Below are 17328 nucleotides of genomic sequence, written 5' to 3' on the forward strand. Positions count from 1 at the left end.
CATTAAAATTGTCCTTTAAATTCATCATTGGCTTCAATTGTATGTGTCTCCAAAGAACCTAGTTGCCTAATCTCAGTACATCTCCCAATAACAGGAGGAAATGAAGTCTTCTTTTAAATATATGAAACAACAGAAACCAGTTGCTATGTTAATACTGTGATCATGAAAACACTACACCCTCCAAACCTCAGTAAACAGCCATTTCTCACAATGAATGGCTGCAGGAACCCAAACATCATGCATTTTTATTCATCATCTCATCAACTTTTAAGAAGATACTAAAGCAAAGGTAAGGTGAGGGTGAAAAGACAGAGATCCAAAAGACAGAAAGCAAAATAAGTAACTGAAGTAAAATTGGTACACAACAAAATGGCAATAATGAGTTGTTTTAAAAAGCCCAAATATTTTGGAAAATGTTTACAACAATAAGGGAGGAACAGGATTGTCTAATTCCCACACAGGGAATTCAAACATCTATCTGTAGTGCTGTTGTTTCAGGTCAAAGTGCAAAAATTGGCAAGGTCCTTTCGGGATCTCTGAACCATTGATTTCTAGCTGCCAATTCACCAAGAAAGTTGTCACCCCCATTAGAACCTTGCTATGCTGAGAAGTCAACCTCTCAGACCTCACACTGTTGCTTGGTCTCCTGTGGACCAGTGGATCCCAAGGTGGATGATATCACGCCCCTCTCCCCCGGGGGTGGTGGGAGTTCTTAAGGGAGCAATAAAGATGGGGGGGGGGTGCTCAGTGGCAAGTGGGGCAGCTGTGGGATTACAGGCTTAAGTATTGAATTACTTATCATAAGCATTTGATCCTCAGTGCTCATAAATGATTACAATCACATAATCACTTCATCTGTTACTAACCCACCACTCTCTCAAGACTTGGCTCAAAGGGCATTGTAGTTGTTAAAAAGCAATGTGACACTCTGTAATTGGCATATCATGACACATCTGGACTGAAGAAATAGTGCTATTTCCAGGTCTGGCCTGCATATTATTGCCATTCACTACTGTAGTACAGTGTTCCCTAGTACAATTCCTAAACTCTAATCACACAGTGATGATTTCCAGTGAATCAGGGTACAGTTTTCAATGGGGTAAAGTCACAAACTGCCCTTTTGAGTGGTCACGTCTGCATTTCTCTAGTTTACGGCCCAACCAAGAAATCACTGCCCCATTTTATGTACATTTGGATAGTCAGGTTTTGCCTGAGCTATGATGACATGATAACTTTCCCCTTTATTAATTGCAGCGCTTGACGTTGAACTTAACAATAGGCAATGACCATGGTTATTAATTCATAATGAAAATGGTAATAATGGCAAAGCAGCCAATATGCCTGTTATGAGAAAAAGATTTTTCAAATGAGACAATGAAACTGCCCAAGCTCCTTGAACATTTGAAGAAAATACACTCTGATAAAGCAAATAAGAACCTGACTTGCTTTCAGTCGCTTACTGAACACTTTCAGAAAAGGAAAACACTTCAAAACGTGCTTCCCAGCACTTCACCACAGAACAGTGTGAAGTTTTGAATAGAAAGAGGCATCAGGAAAGATCAGGGTCTCTGACTCACTCCAGGGCATCAGTAAGAGGCTAGAAGAAAAAGTAGTAATTTCTGCAAATAGAATATCAAAAGGTGGAAAGAAGATGGTGATTGAGCAATGAAGTTTCAGGCTTTGAATTCCTTAGTGAAGATTTTAATCCATTGACTAAAAACAGAGTGTGGAGGTTGGAATACAATTGAAGAAACAAGGTAAGGCCAAGTTAATCCAATTTGTTCTTAAAGATAATTGATTTCTTTTATCATTAAAATGAATTTACAAATTGAATACAAAAATCACTTAATAAATTTGTACAAATCACATTTTCAGGTAAATATTCTTCAATTGCATCCCAAACTCTTATACAAACCAAAACCATGCACCCCAGTTTCAGATCAATGCAAAATTTAAAAAAGTCTGCAGATGATGAACCTGGAGCAAAAAAAACCCAAAATTTCTTCAGCAGTTTGCTTCTGCTCTAGTTGCAGAATTATCCTGCTTTTATCACAAAATTTTAACTCTGTTTTCTTTGTCTCGAAGCTCTTTGGTCTGCTATTTTCAGTTTATTGATTTCTTTTAACACAGAAACAACCTTGCTATTTGATGAACGCATAAAAACTGGATTTAAGCCGAAATATCAAGGTGTCAAAAAAAATCTGTGAACAGGAAGGAAAGCAGAATACTAGGAAGAATCAAATGTTTTTGGACAAATGCCACTGGATCAATTTTTACCACTTCACTATGCAAACAGGTCCTCCAATAAGGAATAACAGTTTAATAATTTTAAAATAATTGCAAATTGAGTAATCAATCCAGACAGTTTCTAAAAATAATGGGAATGATTTGGAGTAGTGACACAATGCAAGCAATTCAAGATTCAAGAACTATAATTTAGGAAGTTAGCATGAGCACACCATAATCAGTTTTCACATCCACATTGGACGTGGTACTAATTCTGAACAGGTTCTAACTAACATCAGTCCCGTGTACTTGTGTGGCTGTTAAGACACTACAAACTGGAGAGAGATATTGTTGAAAAAGTGGTGATTTTTGACACTAATAATTGGCAAGAAATAACCAGCAGGACAATTTAGCATTGTTTTGCTCACTGTGGTTTGAGGCATCCAAGTTTGGAGAACCCAGAAACAACCAGGAGTAAAAATAAAATGACTGCACTGCTTCAACAAGTTAGGACCTACGAAGAACTTGAACGTATCAATGATCATCTTGAAAGTTACACTGAAAATGAAGATGAAAATAAGGAAATGGCAAATAAATCAGTTACTCTGCATCAGCCTTCGCTACTAATAGTTGTAGACTGGGTTTAGAAGGAAAGGAGGAAATTTACAATCAAGTAAATAGGCAAGTAGTATCCAAATTTCGGAGCTGTAGGCTAACAAATCCTCTGTGATGCAGATCATAGGTTCTGAAAGAAGTGGTTGGAAGGTAACTAACGTGTTGGTTTTGATTTTCTAAAATTCCCGAGATTAGAGAAGCCTCCATTAGATTGCAAAATAACAACAGTAACTCTTCTGTTCATAAAGGGAATGAGACAGAAAACAGGAAAGCACAATCCAATTAGCTTACCATCTGCCACAGGAAAAACACTAGAGGTTGAGTAATGATATTATAGAAAAGCATTTAGGGAAAAAAAAAATCAAGATAATCAAGCAATATTAACATTGTGATTTTATGAAAAAGACATGTTAAGAGTTTTTTGGATAAAGTAACATAGGAATGCCATAGATAAAAATGAATAATGAATGTACTAAGATTCTCAGTCATTTCAGTTAAAATGCCACCTCAAACACTATACTAGAAAATAAAATTTCACAGTACAGGAAATGGCATATTGGATGGAATAGAAATGGGAGTATGCACAAATCTTTTCTGTTTGGCAAGATGGAATAAATGACTGGGACAAAGGTACTAAAAGCTGGCTGCTAAATTTGCCAATGACATAGGATTGGCAAGTTGTGAGAAGGACATAGATGTCACGAAGATATAGATTAAGCAGGCAAAGATCTGGTACATAACTATAATGTGAGAAAGTGAAGAATTTAGTAGGTACAAAAAAGAGAAAGCTAACTGGTGAGATGGCAGGGCTCTGAAATGTAGAGGGAACTGCATATATTAGTGCATGATATATACAGTAAAAAGCATGAATGCAGATCCAGGAAATAGTCAGGCAAAGTACAGGAAGCATTCCTTCATTGCAAAGAGAAATGAAAACAAAAGTTGAGAGGTTCTGCTTCATTTATATAGGACCCTGGTAGAATCACATCTTGAGTACTATGTACAATATTAGAACATAAGAACACAAGAAATATGAGCAGGACTAGGCCATCCGGCCCATCAAATCTGCCCCACCATTCAATAAGATCATGGCTGATCTGTCTGTAAACTCAGCTCCATCTGCCTGCCTTTTCCCCATAACCCTTAATTCCCCTACTATTTAAAAATCCATCTGTTTCTTGAATATATTTAGTGAGGAAGCCTCAACTGCTTCCCTGGGCAGAGAATTCCATAGATTCACCACTCTCTAGGAAAAACAGTTTCTCATCTCCGTCTTAAATCTTCTCCCCTGAATCCTGAGGCATTGTCCCCTAGTTCTACTCTCACCTACCAAAGGAAACAACTTTCCTACTTCTATCTTATCTATCCCTTTCAAAACTTTGTATGGTTCTATAAGATCCCCTCTCATTCTTCTGAACTCCAGAGAGTATAGTCCCAGGCGACTCATTCTCTGCTCGTAGGTTAACCCTTCATCCCTGGAATCAACCTGGTGAACCTCCTCTGCACTGGCTCCAAAGTCAGTATGGAGACCAGAACTGTACACAGTACTCCAGGTGCGGCCTCACCAGTACCCTGTATAGTTGCAGCATGACCTCCCTACTCTTGAATTCAGTCCCTCTAGAAATGAAGGCCAAAATTCCGTTTGCCTTCTTAATAACGTGTCGTACCTGCAAGCCAACTTTTTGCGATTCATGAACAAGCACTCCCAAGTCCCTCTGCACAACAGCATGCTGCAATCTTTCACTATTTAAATAATAATCTGCTCTTCTATTATTCCTTCCAAAGTGGCTGATCTCGCATTTACGAACGTTGGCAATTCCATCTGCCAGACCTTGGCCCACTTACTTAACGTATCTATATCCCTCTGCAGACTCTCCACATCCTCTGTACAATTTGCTTTTCTACTAAGTTTAGTGTCATCAGCAAATTTTGCTACGCGACACTGAGTCTCCTCTTCCAAATCATCAATGTAAATAGTAAACAGCTGCGGGCCCAGCACCGACCCCTGCGGCACCCCACTTACCACTGACTGCTAACCAGAGAAACACCCATTTATACCAACTCTCTGCCTTCTATCAGTTAACCAATCCACTATCCATGCCAATACACTTCCTCCGACTCCATGCATCCATATCTTACTTACAAGTCTCTTGTGCAGCACCTCATTGAACGCCTTCTGGAAATCCAAGTATACGACATCCACCTGTTCCCCTCTATCCCCTGCACTCACTATGTCCTCAAAGAACTCCAGTAAGTTTGTCAAACAGGACCTGCCCTTTCTGAATCTATACTGTGTCTGTCTAATGGAACCACTCCTTTCTAAGTGTTTTGCAATCTCTTCCTTAATGACAGCTTCAAGTAATAAGCTTACTTAAGGCTACAGTAACATAAACTGCTATTTGGAATCCAGGGTTGTGTTGTATCAATCATGCTTCTCTCTGGTGAGAGGGGACTTGATTAAAACACAAGACCCTGAAGGGTGGATTAGTACAGGATGTTTCCTCTTGTGGGACACTGTAGATCTGGGGATCCCTGTTTAAATAAGGAGTCACGGTGCAACAGGCTAAAGGAGTCAAGTGACTCAACTAGTTAGTACATTGATACATATTAAAAAAATAAGAGCAGACTCAACTAAAGGAATCCTCTGACCTATCAAGATTCATTTGAAAGACAAAAATGCTGCCATCATTGAACTTTAAGGTGATATTTTTTCATGATGGTAAGAACTTGTGTTTGTTTTTAAAGAACAGAATACTTGCAAAAATATTTTTCCTGGATGACAAGACAGACTCCCTACAATTATATTTTAAGATGACTACTCAGTTAGTTTCTTGACAGGATTGTTTATCAGTGCTTTGCACTAAGATCTGACTTGCCCAATTCAAAAAACAATTTAAGAGTGAAAAACATTCTGTGTAGGTAGGTCCTATTGAGGTAGCATCTTGGTTTAGATGGCAAATTTAAAAAGCAGTATCTCAACATTAATAAATCACCATCTGAACTAACAACCAACTGGCATAGAACCAAATGAAGAATTAATATATTACTGAAGAGCTAAGGAGGGAATGATGAGCTCTTCCTTGTGGAGTAGAACAGAGTCAAACTTTTGGGACGGGCTCCCGCTGAACTGAAAAAGGGTAAATGCGGAGTTGACAAAGGTTTTAAACTTGGACAAACGATAATAAATTAAAAGCATGAATATAAATAAAACTGAAAAACTGAAGGAAGATATAAAATAGCAAGAAACTGCATTACCAAACAGGAGAATAAGATGTTAAAAATCAATTGACAGGAATGGCTATTAAAAATTAGATGAACTGCCTGTAAAGCAATGCACAGAGTTTGTATTAAAACAGGGGAACTGGAGGCAAAAGTATATGGAGGGGAACCAGATATAGATTAATGAGAGACATGGCTAACAGAATGCCTGGACTGAAATATATATTTTTTTTTACATAAAGCAGTTTCATGTGAAGAACAATGTGAAGGTGAACTGCTGTATTTCAAGATAACACTGAAACTGACTATCCCAAAATTATTTGCCTAGAAGAGCTAAGCAATGGGTAAATGTAAATGGACGTGCCACCTTGTGAGCATCTCCCCTTTTGTATGCAGACAGCGGAAAACATGCCTGTTAATGCACAAGAGCAGACCAGAAGTACTTTTAGACAATGTTAATCCAACACAATGAATTTAACACGATAATTGAGAATGAAACAAAGAGATGAAAATAAGATATCAGATTGGAGAAAAGGCAATTCTGAGCTACAAGTAAGGAAAACAAAAATAAAACAATTTTGACAAAAAAAATTAGTAACACTAGGGTATATCTTAATCAGCATTCAAAAGAATACACAAGCATTCTTTCTGGCTTAAAAACAATAACCAAACACTGATGTGAGACCATAGATGGATAAAAGGGTCCAAAAAGAAAATAAATAAGAAGCAGAAATTACATGCTTGGGAGCAAACTAAGGCAAATACAAGTTATAAGAATGTTTTTTTAAGAAAAAAGAACCACAGTTAATTTAACCAGCCCATTAAAAATAGTCCACTAGTGCAAATGAAAATGATAATCTGAAACAGTCAACAGGGATGGTCATGATTAAAAAGAATCTCAAACAAGTCAGAAGTCCCAAACATCAAAAGAGAATAATATTTATAACCTGACCTTATAACAAACTAATAAGTGAAATTGAAAGCATCTGCCACAATAAGAGCTACACAACAAATTTTACATTCTGTTCTGTACAACAGCAGATGTGAAGACACCAGATTATACCATATGCTGTACCCTTAAGGACAGCAAAACTTCTATTAAATGCATGCCAATATTAATCAGAACTTTTGTGGATGACTAGCTCCATGTAAGGTTTTACCCATTGTGTTACTTCTTTATGAGAAGCTTATGAATTGACACATACCATCCTTAAAGCCCATGAAAATTATAATCATCTTTGCCTTCTTTTGCCCACTGTGATGCAGAAATATATAATGATCTTAAATGTTGGAAACTTAAAAACTATTAATTTTCATGAAAAACTGGGAGGAGAGTAGAGTTTTTACAGCTAAGCAAAGGTTCTATTTACACCAATACCTTAGGACGTCAAGCCTTAATTTAAAATATATTTAATGTAATTATTCATTACCCATACCTTTATGCTCAATACCTTTCACTTCTTCCGTTTTTTCTACAGATGCTGTGAAGGAAAAAGTTGGAGCAACAGTCTTCTCCTGGTTCAAATCTTTTCCAAACAATGAGCCTGATGTTCCAGCACCGAAAGAGAAGCCAGTTAAAGGAGAGTTTTCCATGTTTTTCCCAAAGAGCAAGTTGATATTCCCACTGTTTCCCATTGCAGTCTCAGATTTTTTTTCTGAAGTGACTGGAATAGTATCCTTGTTTTTGACAGATGAGAATAAAGATGATGGGATTGTTCCCTGTGGTGTTTTGCTAACACCAAATGTGTTAACAGATTGCATTTCTGGCCTCTTGCTGCTTGTGTCACTCTCTGAGCCACTGTCAGAGCTGCTACCATATTTCTGTTCAATGCTTGTCAAATGCTTCTCGTAGTCTCTGAAGATTGGGGTCAAATCACAGAGTGGGTTCTCATTGACATGCTTGGTGATCCAGTCTCGGACTGAACAATTCAGTGCTGCTAGTTGTCTGTTGTACTCACTGGAGCCCACTTTATCCCCAGAGTTAATCTGATTAATACCATTTGTTTTCGTACCTATTTCACCTTTTGCCAAAGGGTTTGGTGGAGGGCCATTAGACAGAAAAGAACCTATGAAATGGAACAAGTTAAATGTTTAATTAAGTTCAGTGAAACAAAACCTATTAAATTGTTTGGAGTTCTCAGCAGTCTTCAGACAGATGAGGAATTCCTATGACAGCATGGGCCCACCAAAAAATACAGATGGGACACAGTTTCTATAATGTACAATAGATATAGCAGTATAACATTTGTTTAAACAAGCACAAAATGCCTCAGAAATACCAAGTCAATTCAAACTTTACTTTCCTTTAACTAATTTCCACTCATCAAAACACATAGCATAAAATGATGAAAGTTATGAGAATTGTTGAGGTGTTTTTTCAAGCCTGTATCCTTTACAATTAATCGTATTATTGTATTCAAGTAATGTCATAAGTAATGATACGAAAAGAATTTAGTCATTTAACAGGAATCCTAGCACAACAATTTAATTTCAAAAGACATTTCAAGCAAGTATAAAATCAATAATTTAGGCACAGGCCCCAAGTTTGTCAAAAGTTGAATATTCAAAAATAGCACTGCCTATTTTTTTTTTAAAAAAGACAACCAGAGATGCTAAAACGGGGAAAACAGGCTAATGGTTGACAGACTGAATTTATCTTCAATGAGCAAGGTAAAACAGGAACATTAATATACTAAATAGCTTTAATAACAAAGAACACTCAATTATATTACCTCAGGTTGTTGGAGGCTTTTTTCCCAAAAATAACTGCCTTCTTTCAGAAAATGACTAATGTTTAATGACCCATTGCCAAAACTGAAATGCGAAAACACAAAAACTTCCTGTAATGTAGTGTTCAACACTACCATAAGGATATTGAAATTTTAAAGAGGGTTACAATGCCAATTCATCAGGATATTGCACACAATAACTTTAAAAATGAGATTTTCCATGAATCACATAATAGAAAAGTCAGTTAAAAGATTTGAGAGTGGATAGTTACTTTTTTGAATTTAAAAGGTTAAAAATAGAACATTTCCTGACATGGGATTGTGCAGGTGTAGATTTCAGCTTCACAGTTAGCAACTCAGATGAAAATAAAGAGGTTGAAATGATAAAGTACAGTAAATCTGTACCTGAAACATGAGTCATCAGGCCCATTCATGAACAAATGATCATTTTCCATTTGGTAGATTTGCTCAATTGGTCCAAAGTACATCAATTAAGTGGAACTGGAAACTTCACTTGAGCATTTGAGGATACTCACTTGAGCATCATATAATAATCCTCAACTTTTCACTCTGTTCAGTCCAAAAACTGACTGTCTCAGAAACAGTTGTCAAGCATGCTACAATAGTGACTATGCTGCAAAGCACTTTGCTGACAAAATATATGGAATGGCCTGAGATAAGGAAGATGAGCATGTACTCTCAGTAGAGAGAACAGAGTAGCTAGCATCATTCCTCTTTGAAGTAAATATTAAGGTGAGATTTAAAGGTTCCTAACTTAAAGAAATAGAAAAAATACATTTGCACTGGCAGAAGTGCTGATAATTTTAAAAGTTAACAGGAGAGAAAACTATGCAATAAGTGACTATGATCTAGAATACATGCCAAAAAAGGTGGCCGAATTACATTCAATATGAACTTTCAAAAAGAAATTGGATAAATAGTTAATCTGAATTTTCAGGGCCAAGAGGAGTAGAAGGAACAAGAGTAGGTTTTTTTTAAATTTTATTTTTATTTGGATAAGGAGTTCACAATTATCATGTACTTTTTTCACACATATAACCTTTTCCATTTTTTTATATGTATAAAACTACAATTATTTATACATTCTTAAGTACACATTGAGATGATATAAAAGCAAAATAAACATTTAAATAGATAATTATGTACTGTGGTAAATCTAACCTATTAGGCTAAGTAATGAAATTAGTTGTTAAGAAAAATGGTAATAATAGTTTCCATACAACCCTTCTGGACCATTTCCACTGGTCCAAAATGTTGCATACAAGCCTATATACCAACCATTGTAGGTGTTTATATCCCAATTTGTTCGTGCTTGTTCCTGCCCGCAGACATAATTATCCAATCCCTATATGTACTTATTTACTTAATTTTTTCATTTTTTTTTATCCCTTTCCCAAATCTTTCCCTTTACTTGTGTTAATTCTCTATTTTCCAAAAAAAAACAACAACAAACATTTAGACTAGGGGTGCTTACGTTAGCAATATTACTGTGTTGATGAGAAGAGCAATATAAATCATTAGGAGAGTCATCTAAAGTCTGCTCGCATTGGGGTTATATATTCAATCCATTTATTCCAGATTTGATAAAATGTTTCTTTTTGAGTTCTCAGGGAGTAGGTCAACTTTTCCATTTTAAATATTTCCAAGGTAATTTCGTACCAATCTTCTAATGTAGGTGGTATTGGATTTAGCCATTTTCTAGTGATTGATTTCTTACTTGCCGCTAAGAGGGCCTGCAGCAACTTTATATCTTCCTTCTGTTCAAGGAACAATACATGCCCCAAATAGAGCGTCTCAAAGTTCAGAGGTATCTGGGACCTAAGTACCTTAACTAATGTTCTATGAATACCTTCCCAAAATAGACTTAATTTAGGGCAATCCCAGAAAATATGAAAATGATTTGCCTCCTTGGAGCCGCACCTTCTCCAACACATCACATTTGTGTCTTTATATTTTTCCTGATATGGGGTCTTGAAGTATCTTATAATGTTTTTCCAACAATGTTCTCTCCAAGTCAAAGAATTAGTTGAGGACCATTGAAAGCTGCAGATTTTCCCCCAAGCCTCCTCTGAAAGTACCAACCCCGCTTCTTTCTCCCACTTCGCTTTAATATACAGTGTATTTACATTTTTAGCATGGGAGAGTGCATTATATAGGCGAGAAACTGATTTACTAGGTATTAAACTGCAAGCCGAATTCAGAATCTTGAAAAATTCTAATTCTACTGTTGATAGGTCTGTATATCTACAACTCTGGTTAACATAGTTTCGTATTTGAAGGTACCTAAAAAAGTCATTATGTTCTAGGCCATGTTTGTCCTGCAGGATTTGGAAACTTTGTAATACTCTTTTATCTATAAATGAGAGGTAGGTTGTAAGACCTTTCTTTATCCATAGCTCAAATCTTTTATCTCCTCTGTTGGGAAGGAATTCGGTATCATATGCACACCATCTAAAGAGTTTTAGCATGTTATTAATTCCACATGAATTAACCACCTTCTGCCATACTTTTAATGTAAGATTTATCCAAGCATTATTAAATTTTTCCAACTGGGCCATCAATCCTTTGTCAGCTATTGAGGCCTGAAGAGGAAAACTGTCAACTAATCCAAATTCTATTTCCTTCCATCTAGCCTTATATTCCCTGTTACACCAATATAACAGAGGGGTTATCTGTGAGGCATAAAAATAATTTCTCAGGCAAGGAAGAACCATACCTCCTCTTTCCTTCCCTAACTGTAAGGTGTTATATCGAATTCTAGGTTTCCTTCCTTGCCAAATGAAGCGGGAAATCCATTTGTCCCATTCCCTGAATTGATTATCATCCACCTCCACTGGTAAAGTACGGAAAAGATATAATAACCGAGGAAGAATATTCATTTTTATAGTATTTATCCTTGAATTTAAACTTAAAAAGGGGATAAGATTCCATCTATGCATATCTGCTTTTATCTCTGAGATTAATGGCCCATAATTTACCTGTGACGGTGTTGAAAGATCCTTCGGCAGGGTTATTCCTAAATATTTTAATGATTTAGCTTCCCACTTAAGATCGTATGTATCCTGCAATTTTTTGGATGGTGTATAATTTAGGGACATAACCTGCGTTTTCTTTACATTTATTTTATAACCTGATATTTTCCCAAAGTCATCCAACAGTGTAAACAATCCTATAAATGATTTTTCTGGTTCACTCAGATAGACCAAAACATCATCTGCGAATAACGCCACTTTCTGTTCAATCCCTGCCACCTTGATACCTTTTACGATTTTGCTCTGTCTTATTAGTTGGGCAAGTGGTTCAATATATAGCGCAAAAAGGAGAGGAGAAATTGGGCATCCCTGTCTAGTGCCTCTCTCTAAAATGAAGGAGTCAGAGAGGTCCCCATTTATCTTAATTCGGGCTGTTGGGCTGTCATACAGAGTCTGAATTACTTTAATAAACCTTTCTTGAAAGCCGAATCTTCCTAACACTCTGTATAGGAATGCCCAACTAACCGAATCAAAAGCTTTCTCAGCGTCCAATCCTACTACCATTGTCTCTGTCTCGTTCTTATTAACCTGTTCTAATATGTGCAGAGTTCTCCTTATGTTGTCCTGCGTTTGTCTTTGTTGAATAAATCCAGTCTGGTCTAAATGGATTAGGCCAGGTAAAAGCTTTTCCAATCTGTGCACTAATATAGATGTAAATAGTTTGTAATCTAAATTAAGAACACTAATTGGCCGATAATTGCCACATTCTAGTTTATCTTTACCCTCTTTAGGAATAACTGAAATAATCGCTTCTCTCCAGGAAGGTGGAGTTTCTCCTCTCTGCAAGATCCAATTAAAGGTGTTAAGTAGTAATGGGGCTAACTGTGTCTTCAGGGACTTGTACCACTCTGAGGTAAACCCATCAGAACCCGGGGACTTTCCAGCCTTTAACCTAGAGATGGCCACGTTCAGTTCTTTGACAGTTACTGGTTCTAATAAACTTTCATTTTGTACATCTGTAAGTTTAGGTAGATCTAAAAAAATTCAATACACTGTCTATATAGGGCTCACTGGGGGCCCGGGGTTGGGAGTACAGCTCTCGATAATACTTTTCAAAACTCTCTTGAATTTCCCCTATTGTACTCTCCACAAGCTTTGTCTTTGGATTCTTTATTTTATGAATTGTATTGTCTGCTTGTTGTTTTCGTAATTTATATGCTAATAATCTAGCTGATTTACCTCCTACTTCATAATTCTTTTGTCTCAGGTAAAGAAAATTTCTTTGAGTTTCCAACGTATAAATATCATCAATTTCACTTTGCAATTTCCTAATTTCCTGTTTTCGATTTGAATTACTTTTGTTGCTATCTCCAACTTGAAGTTGTTTTAATTTTCCTTGAAGGTCTGCTAATTTTTGTGCATTGATTTTTTTCATGTGAGTAGTAATGGAAATAATTTTCCCTCTCAGTACAGCTTTCAATGTATCCCATAAAATCACTGGTGATGTTTCTCCCGTGTCATTAAGGTCTAGATATTCTTTGATTTCTCCCCCTAATCTCTCCATTACTTTTGGGTTATTAAGTATATGTGAGTTTAGCCTCCATAGTGTTTTCCTCATTTTCCTTTCCAGGATTAGAGACATAGAGACTGGGCTATGATCCGACAGATCAATTGTTGCAATATTACAGTTTTTTATCCTGAGTCTATCTGTATTAAAGATAAAGAAATAGTCTATCCTTGAATAGGCTGAATGAGGGAAAGAGTAATATGTATAATCTTTACTAGTAGGGTGTAATTCCCTCCAGACATCTATAATTCCCAACTCCTCCATCAATGAATTCACTTTCCGAGTCAGAGGTTTATTCTGAGTAACTATTCTTGAAGAATCTAATATAGGATTTAATCTAATATTAAAATCCCCTCCACAAATTACTACCCCTCAAGAACTGACCATTAGGTCAAAAATGTGTCTATAAAATGACCATTCACTACCTGGAGGAGCATAAACATTCAGCAATGTTATTTCTGTACCTTCTATACTTCCTGTGATTTTTACAAACCGTCCTTCTTTGTCTCGAGTCTCTGAAATATGTTCATAATTAAGAGTACTTGATATTAAAGTAGCTACCCCTCTTTTGTGACTCAATTTATATGATGAATAAAATACATGCTTAAAGCCCATTCTTTTTAATTTTCCATGTTCAGATTGGCTCATATGTGTTTCCTGGAGGAAAGCTATTTGTGCCCTCTCTTTTTTCAATTTAGACAATCTTATTTCTTTTAATTGGATTCAAAACCCCATTAACATTATAGGAAATTATTTTTACCAATTCAGTTTGCATTTTTCTCTAGTAGAAAAAAAGCACTCTCCTTTTCTAACCAAACAGTAAGCAATCCCTTCTCAACAGTAAACCAAGACATATAACCACACCCTAGACATTTCTGAACGTATAACATTTGAAAAATTTCCCCGACTTCCCACAGTGAGGCCTGAGCACCGACCCGCCTCAGTTCAGAGGGATAACCTCTATCTTCACCCTGTGTTAGAGGGCCCTCAGCAGTTTGAATAAACATAGAGAATTTTCTCCTATTTATGTCTCGACCATATTGCTATCATTCAAGTTATTCCGCCTAGATTATTTTCAGTTACCAGTTTTCATTTTACTTTTAAGTCCGATTTACTCTTTTCAGTCATTTCTCTTAATTAATCTGTATTCTCTGTACATTCGCGTCTGAATATTTGCAGCTTTTCCTTGTAGTTTGACACTCTGGTTCGTGTGGAGCGTCCTCGCCCCACTGACTGCCACGACTTCTGCCGAATCCTCTCCAGTAGCGACTCCGGTTGGGTGATAACTTTAATAGGTAGTCCCCGGTCCGCCAGGTCCGACGTTGCCTCCTCCACCGTAGCGTAAGTTTTTGTCCCTTCGTCGTAAAAGACTCTCAGCCGAGCTGGATACAGGGTCTGGAATCTGATGTTGTTTTCCTTCAGGACTCTCCGTGTTTCCGTATATTCCTTCCGTCTGGCAAGAATCCCCGGTGCGTAGTCATGGTCTAAACTGATTTTACAGTTGTTCCACATGAAACCTTTCTTTTGCCATGCTCTTTTAAGCACCTCTTCCTTTGTTCTGTAACTGAGAAATCTGACCAGAATCGATCTGGGCTGGGCGCCTGCCGGAGGCTGTGGTGCCAACGCGCAGTGAGCCCTTTCTATCTGTCGGTCTTTTGCGGCCGGTATATCAAGGTTCTCTCTAAGCAGCTTCTCCACGAAGGGAATCATCAATCCGGGTTTACCTTCGGTTCCTTCGGGAACTCCGTAGATCCTCACATTTTCCCTTCTCGAGCGGCCTTCTTGATCTATTAGTTTCCACTGGAGTTGGTCTTGTAGCTTCAGCATTTCTGCTATCACCTCCTCTGCATTTTGTAGCTTCTCTTCAATTCCAACAATCCTCGCTTCGGCTTCATCTATCCGCGAGTTAGTTTTTACTATTTCTCCTTTAATATCTTCCAGCTGTTTGCTGTTATCTTGTCGGAACTCGCGAATCTCTCCGAGAATCAAAGACAGAGTCACCGATTCCCCCTCATTATCTGGCTTGCCGTGGGAGAGCTAGGCCCTTCACCTTGCTGCATCTCTTTATGTTTATCAGTCTTCAGAGCGGACTTTTTATTCTTGTTCTTAGACATCATCCTTGTCCCTTTTATTAATATAGTTATGCAATATTAAGTATTTGTCTAAATTCGATTTTGGGGCAGTTTACCTTCTTTTTTGTCGAGAAACCTTTTCCTTACGCCGCCATTCCCTTGATGACCCGGAAGTCCCCGGCCGGAACAAGAGTAGGTTTAAGTAGATAATTCAAAGGACCTGGCACAGCTGCAGTGGGCAATGTGCAAGATCCTATCTCTACTCTAGGAGTGCAGATCGGTTAAGCTAACTAAAGATGTGTAGTGAAATGGCAAGAGGAGGAAAAACACTGCACATCAAGAATACTTACAAATAAAATACATGTAGCAGTTATGATACTTGATTCTACTTACCCAAAGATTTATTTACATCTGTAGCACTACTATGGGAAGGCTTTGAAGAGGACGATGAAGTACTTCCATTGGACAACCCACGTAAAGGCTTGAAACCAGAACCATTGCCAAATGCTCCAAATCCAGTATTTCCAGTCGATGACACTAGGCCAGAAAATCCTTTGAAAATTCCACCTCCTTCACACTGGAATATTTTGAAAACATAATTGATTAGTAGACTTTTCAAATAAAAACCCAAGGTTCTAAAACAACTTGATGTCCACGTTTGACATAAAAGCCACCTAATGCATTAATGCAGATTTCCAGCACCTGCAAATTTTCTCTTGTTTGTAATGCATTAATATTTTGGTACTGATTTGAGTGTTATACAGCAGGGAAACGGGTCATTCAGGCTACTGAGCTCATGCCACTCATCAAGCAGCCAACTACACCAGCCCATTTTATTCGCTCTGAATGTCGTCAAATCTCCACAGATTCCATTATTCATCTGCACACTTCGGTCAGTTTATTGTGGCCAACCAATCTATCTTTAGGGTGCAAGAAGGAACTGATATCGTCACAGGAACAGGGTGCAAGAAGGAACTGATATCGTCACAGGAACAGAGTGCAAACTCCAAAAGTTAAGAGTCAAACAGGGCCCCTGGAGCTTTGAGGCAGCTGCTCTACTAGCTGCATCATCACACCGCTTGGAATAGATGAAATCGCTCATTTATTCCTTGTGTTCATTATTCTTAACCAAAATATTTAGGCCCTTAAAATATGTAACTAATTAAGCTACAAAAATACTTTAAATATAGCCATAAATAAAATTACAACAAATTTCAACAAGTCTTTTAAAATTATTACACACATACGAGTTACTTAACAACAAAGCTACAATTTAAACGCGAATCTCAAATAGTCCACTTTTGAATAAAAATCAATGCAAAGTGAGAAAGTGCAAAATGGAAGAAATCCAAAAGAAATCCTGCAGCTCAGATCTGGGCACCTACGAGATACTCTGGGTGAGCAGTGGTAGCAGCACAATTACATGATACCATTGGGTGTAATCTCATACCATCACCATCCAGCCAGGGGTTCAACTGTTACTTAATGGTGGAAGCACCAGATCTAACTAACCAAGATATCTAGCAAAGCTAAAGCAAAAGAACTAATCATACCAAACAAAAAAAAACCTGCATATTGTGGACAGAAAAGCAATTCAAAGCCTTGTACACAGTATTCCACTGTAAATGGTGGACAATTAAAGCGGAAGGGGGTAGGCGTTGAAATAAAACCCATCCACAGCGATAGCATATACTATTGTCAGTAGCAAAGACAAAGCCAAATCATTTCTAACCATCTTCAGCTACAAATGCCAAGTGGTTGATCTATCTCAACAAATTGCTAAGAACTTACTTTTGGTCAATTTGATTCATTCCCAGCAGACCAAGGATTGGTTCTGTGCACCAAATATAGTAAAAGGAATGGACCCAACCACAACCTAGCTAAGGCAATGAAGGCATCTTCTCCAG

At 37.4% G+C, this 17328-nt stretch overlaps 1 protein-coding gene across 2 annotated transcripts in view; it reads right to left on the bottom strand.

Moving 5' to 3' along the window:
• Window positions 1–17328, bottom strand: part of nup50 (nucleoporin 50) — a 74424-nt gene that overhangs the window by 26053 nt on the left and 31043 nt on the right. For both annotated transcript variants that reach the window (XM_063058097.1, XM_063058096.1), the window contains 2 exons: window positions 15815–15998; window positions 7497–8126 (listed from right to left, as the gene is read on the bottom strand). In XM_063058097.1, the coding sequence (XP_062914167.1) occupies window positions 7497–8126; window positions 15815–15998 (814 nt within the window). The remainder of the gene's footprint in view (window positions 1–7496; window positions 8127–15814; window positions 15999–17328) is intronic.

The sequence above is a fragment of the Mobula hypostoma genome, chromosome 9 (assembly GCF_963921235.1).
Source record: "Mobula hypostoma chromosome 9, sMobHyp1.1, whole genome shotgun sequence".
Classification (NCBI taxonomy): Eukaryota; Metazoa; Chordata; class Chondrichthyes; order Myliobatiformes; family Myliobatidae; genus Mobula; species Mobula hypostoma.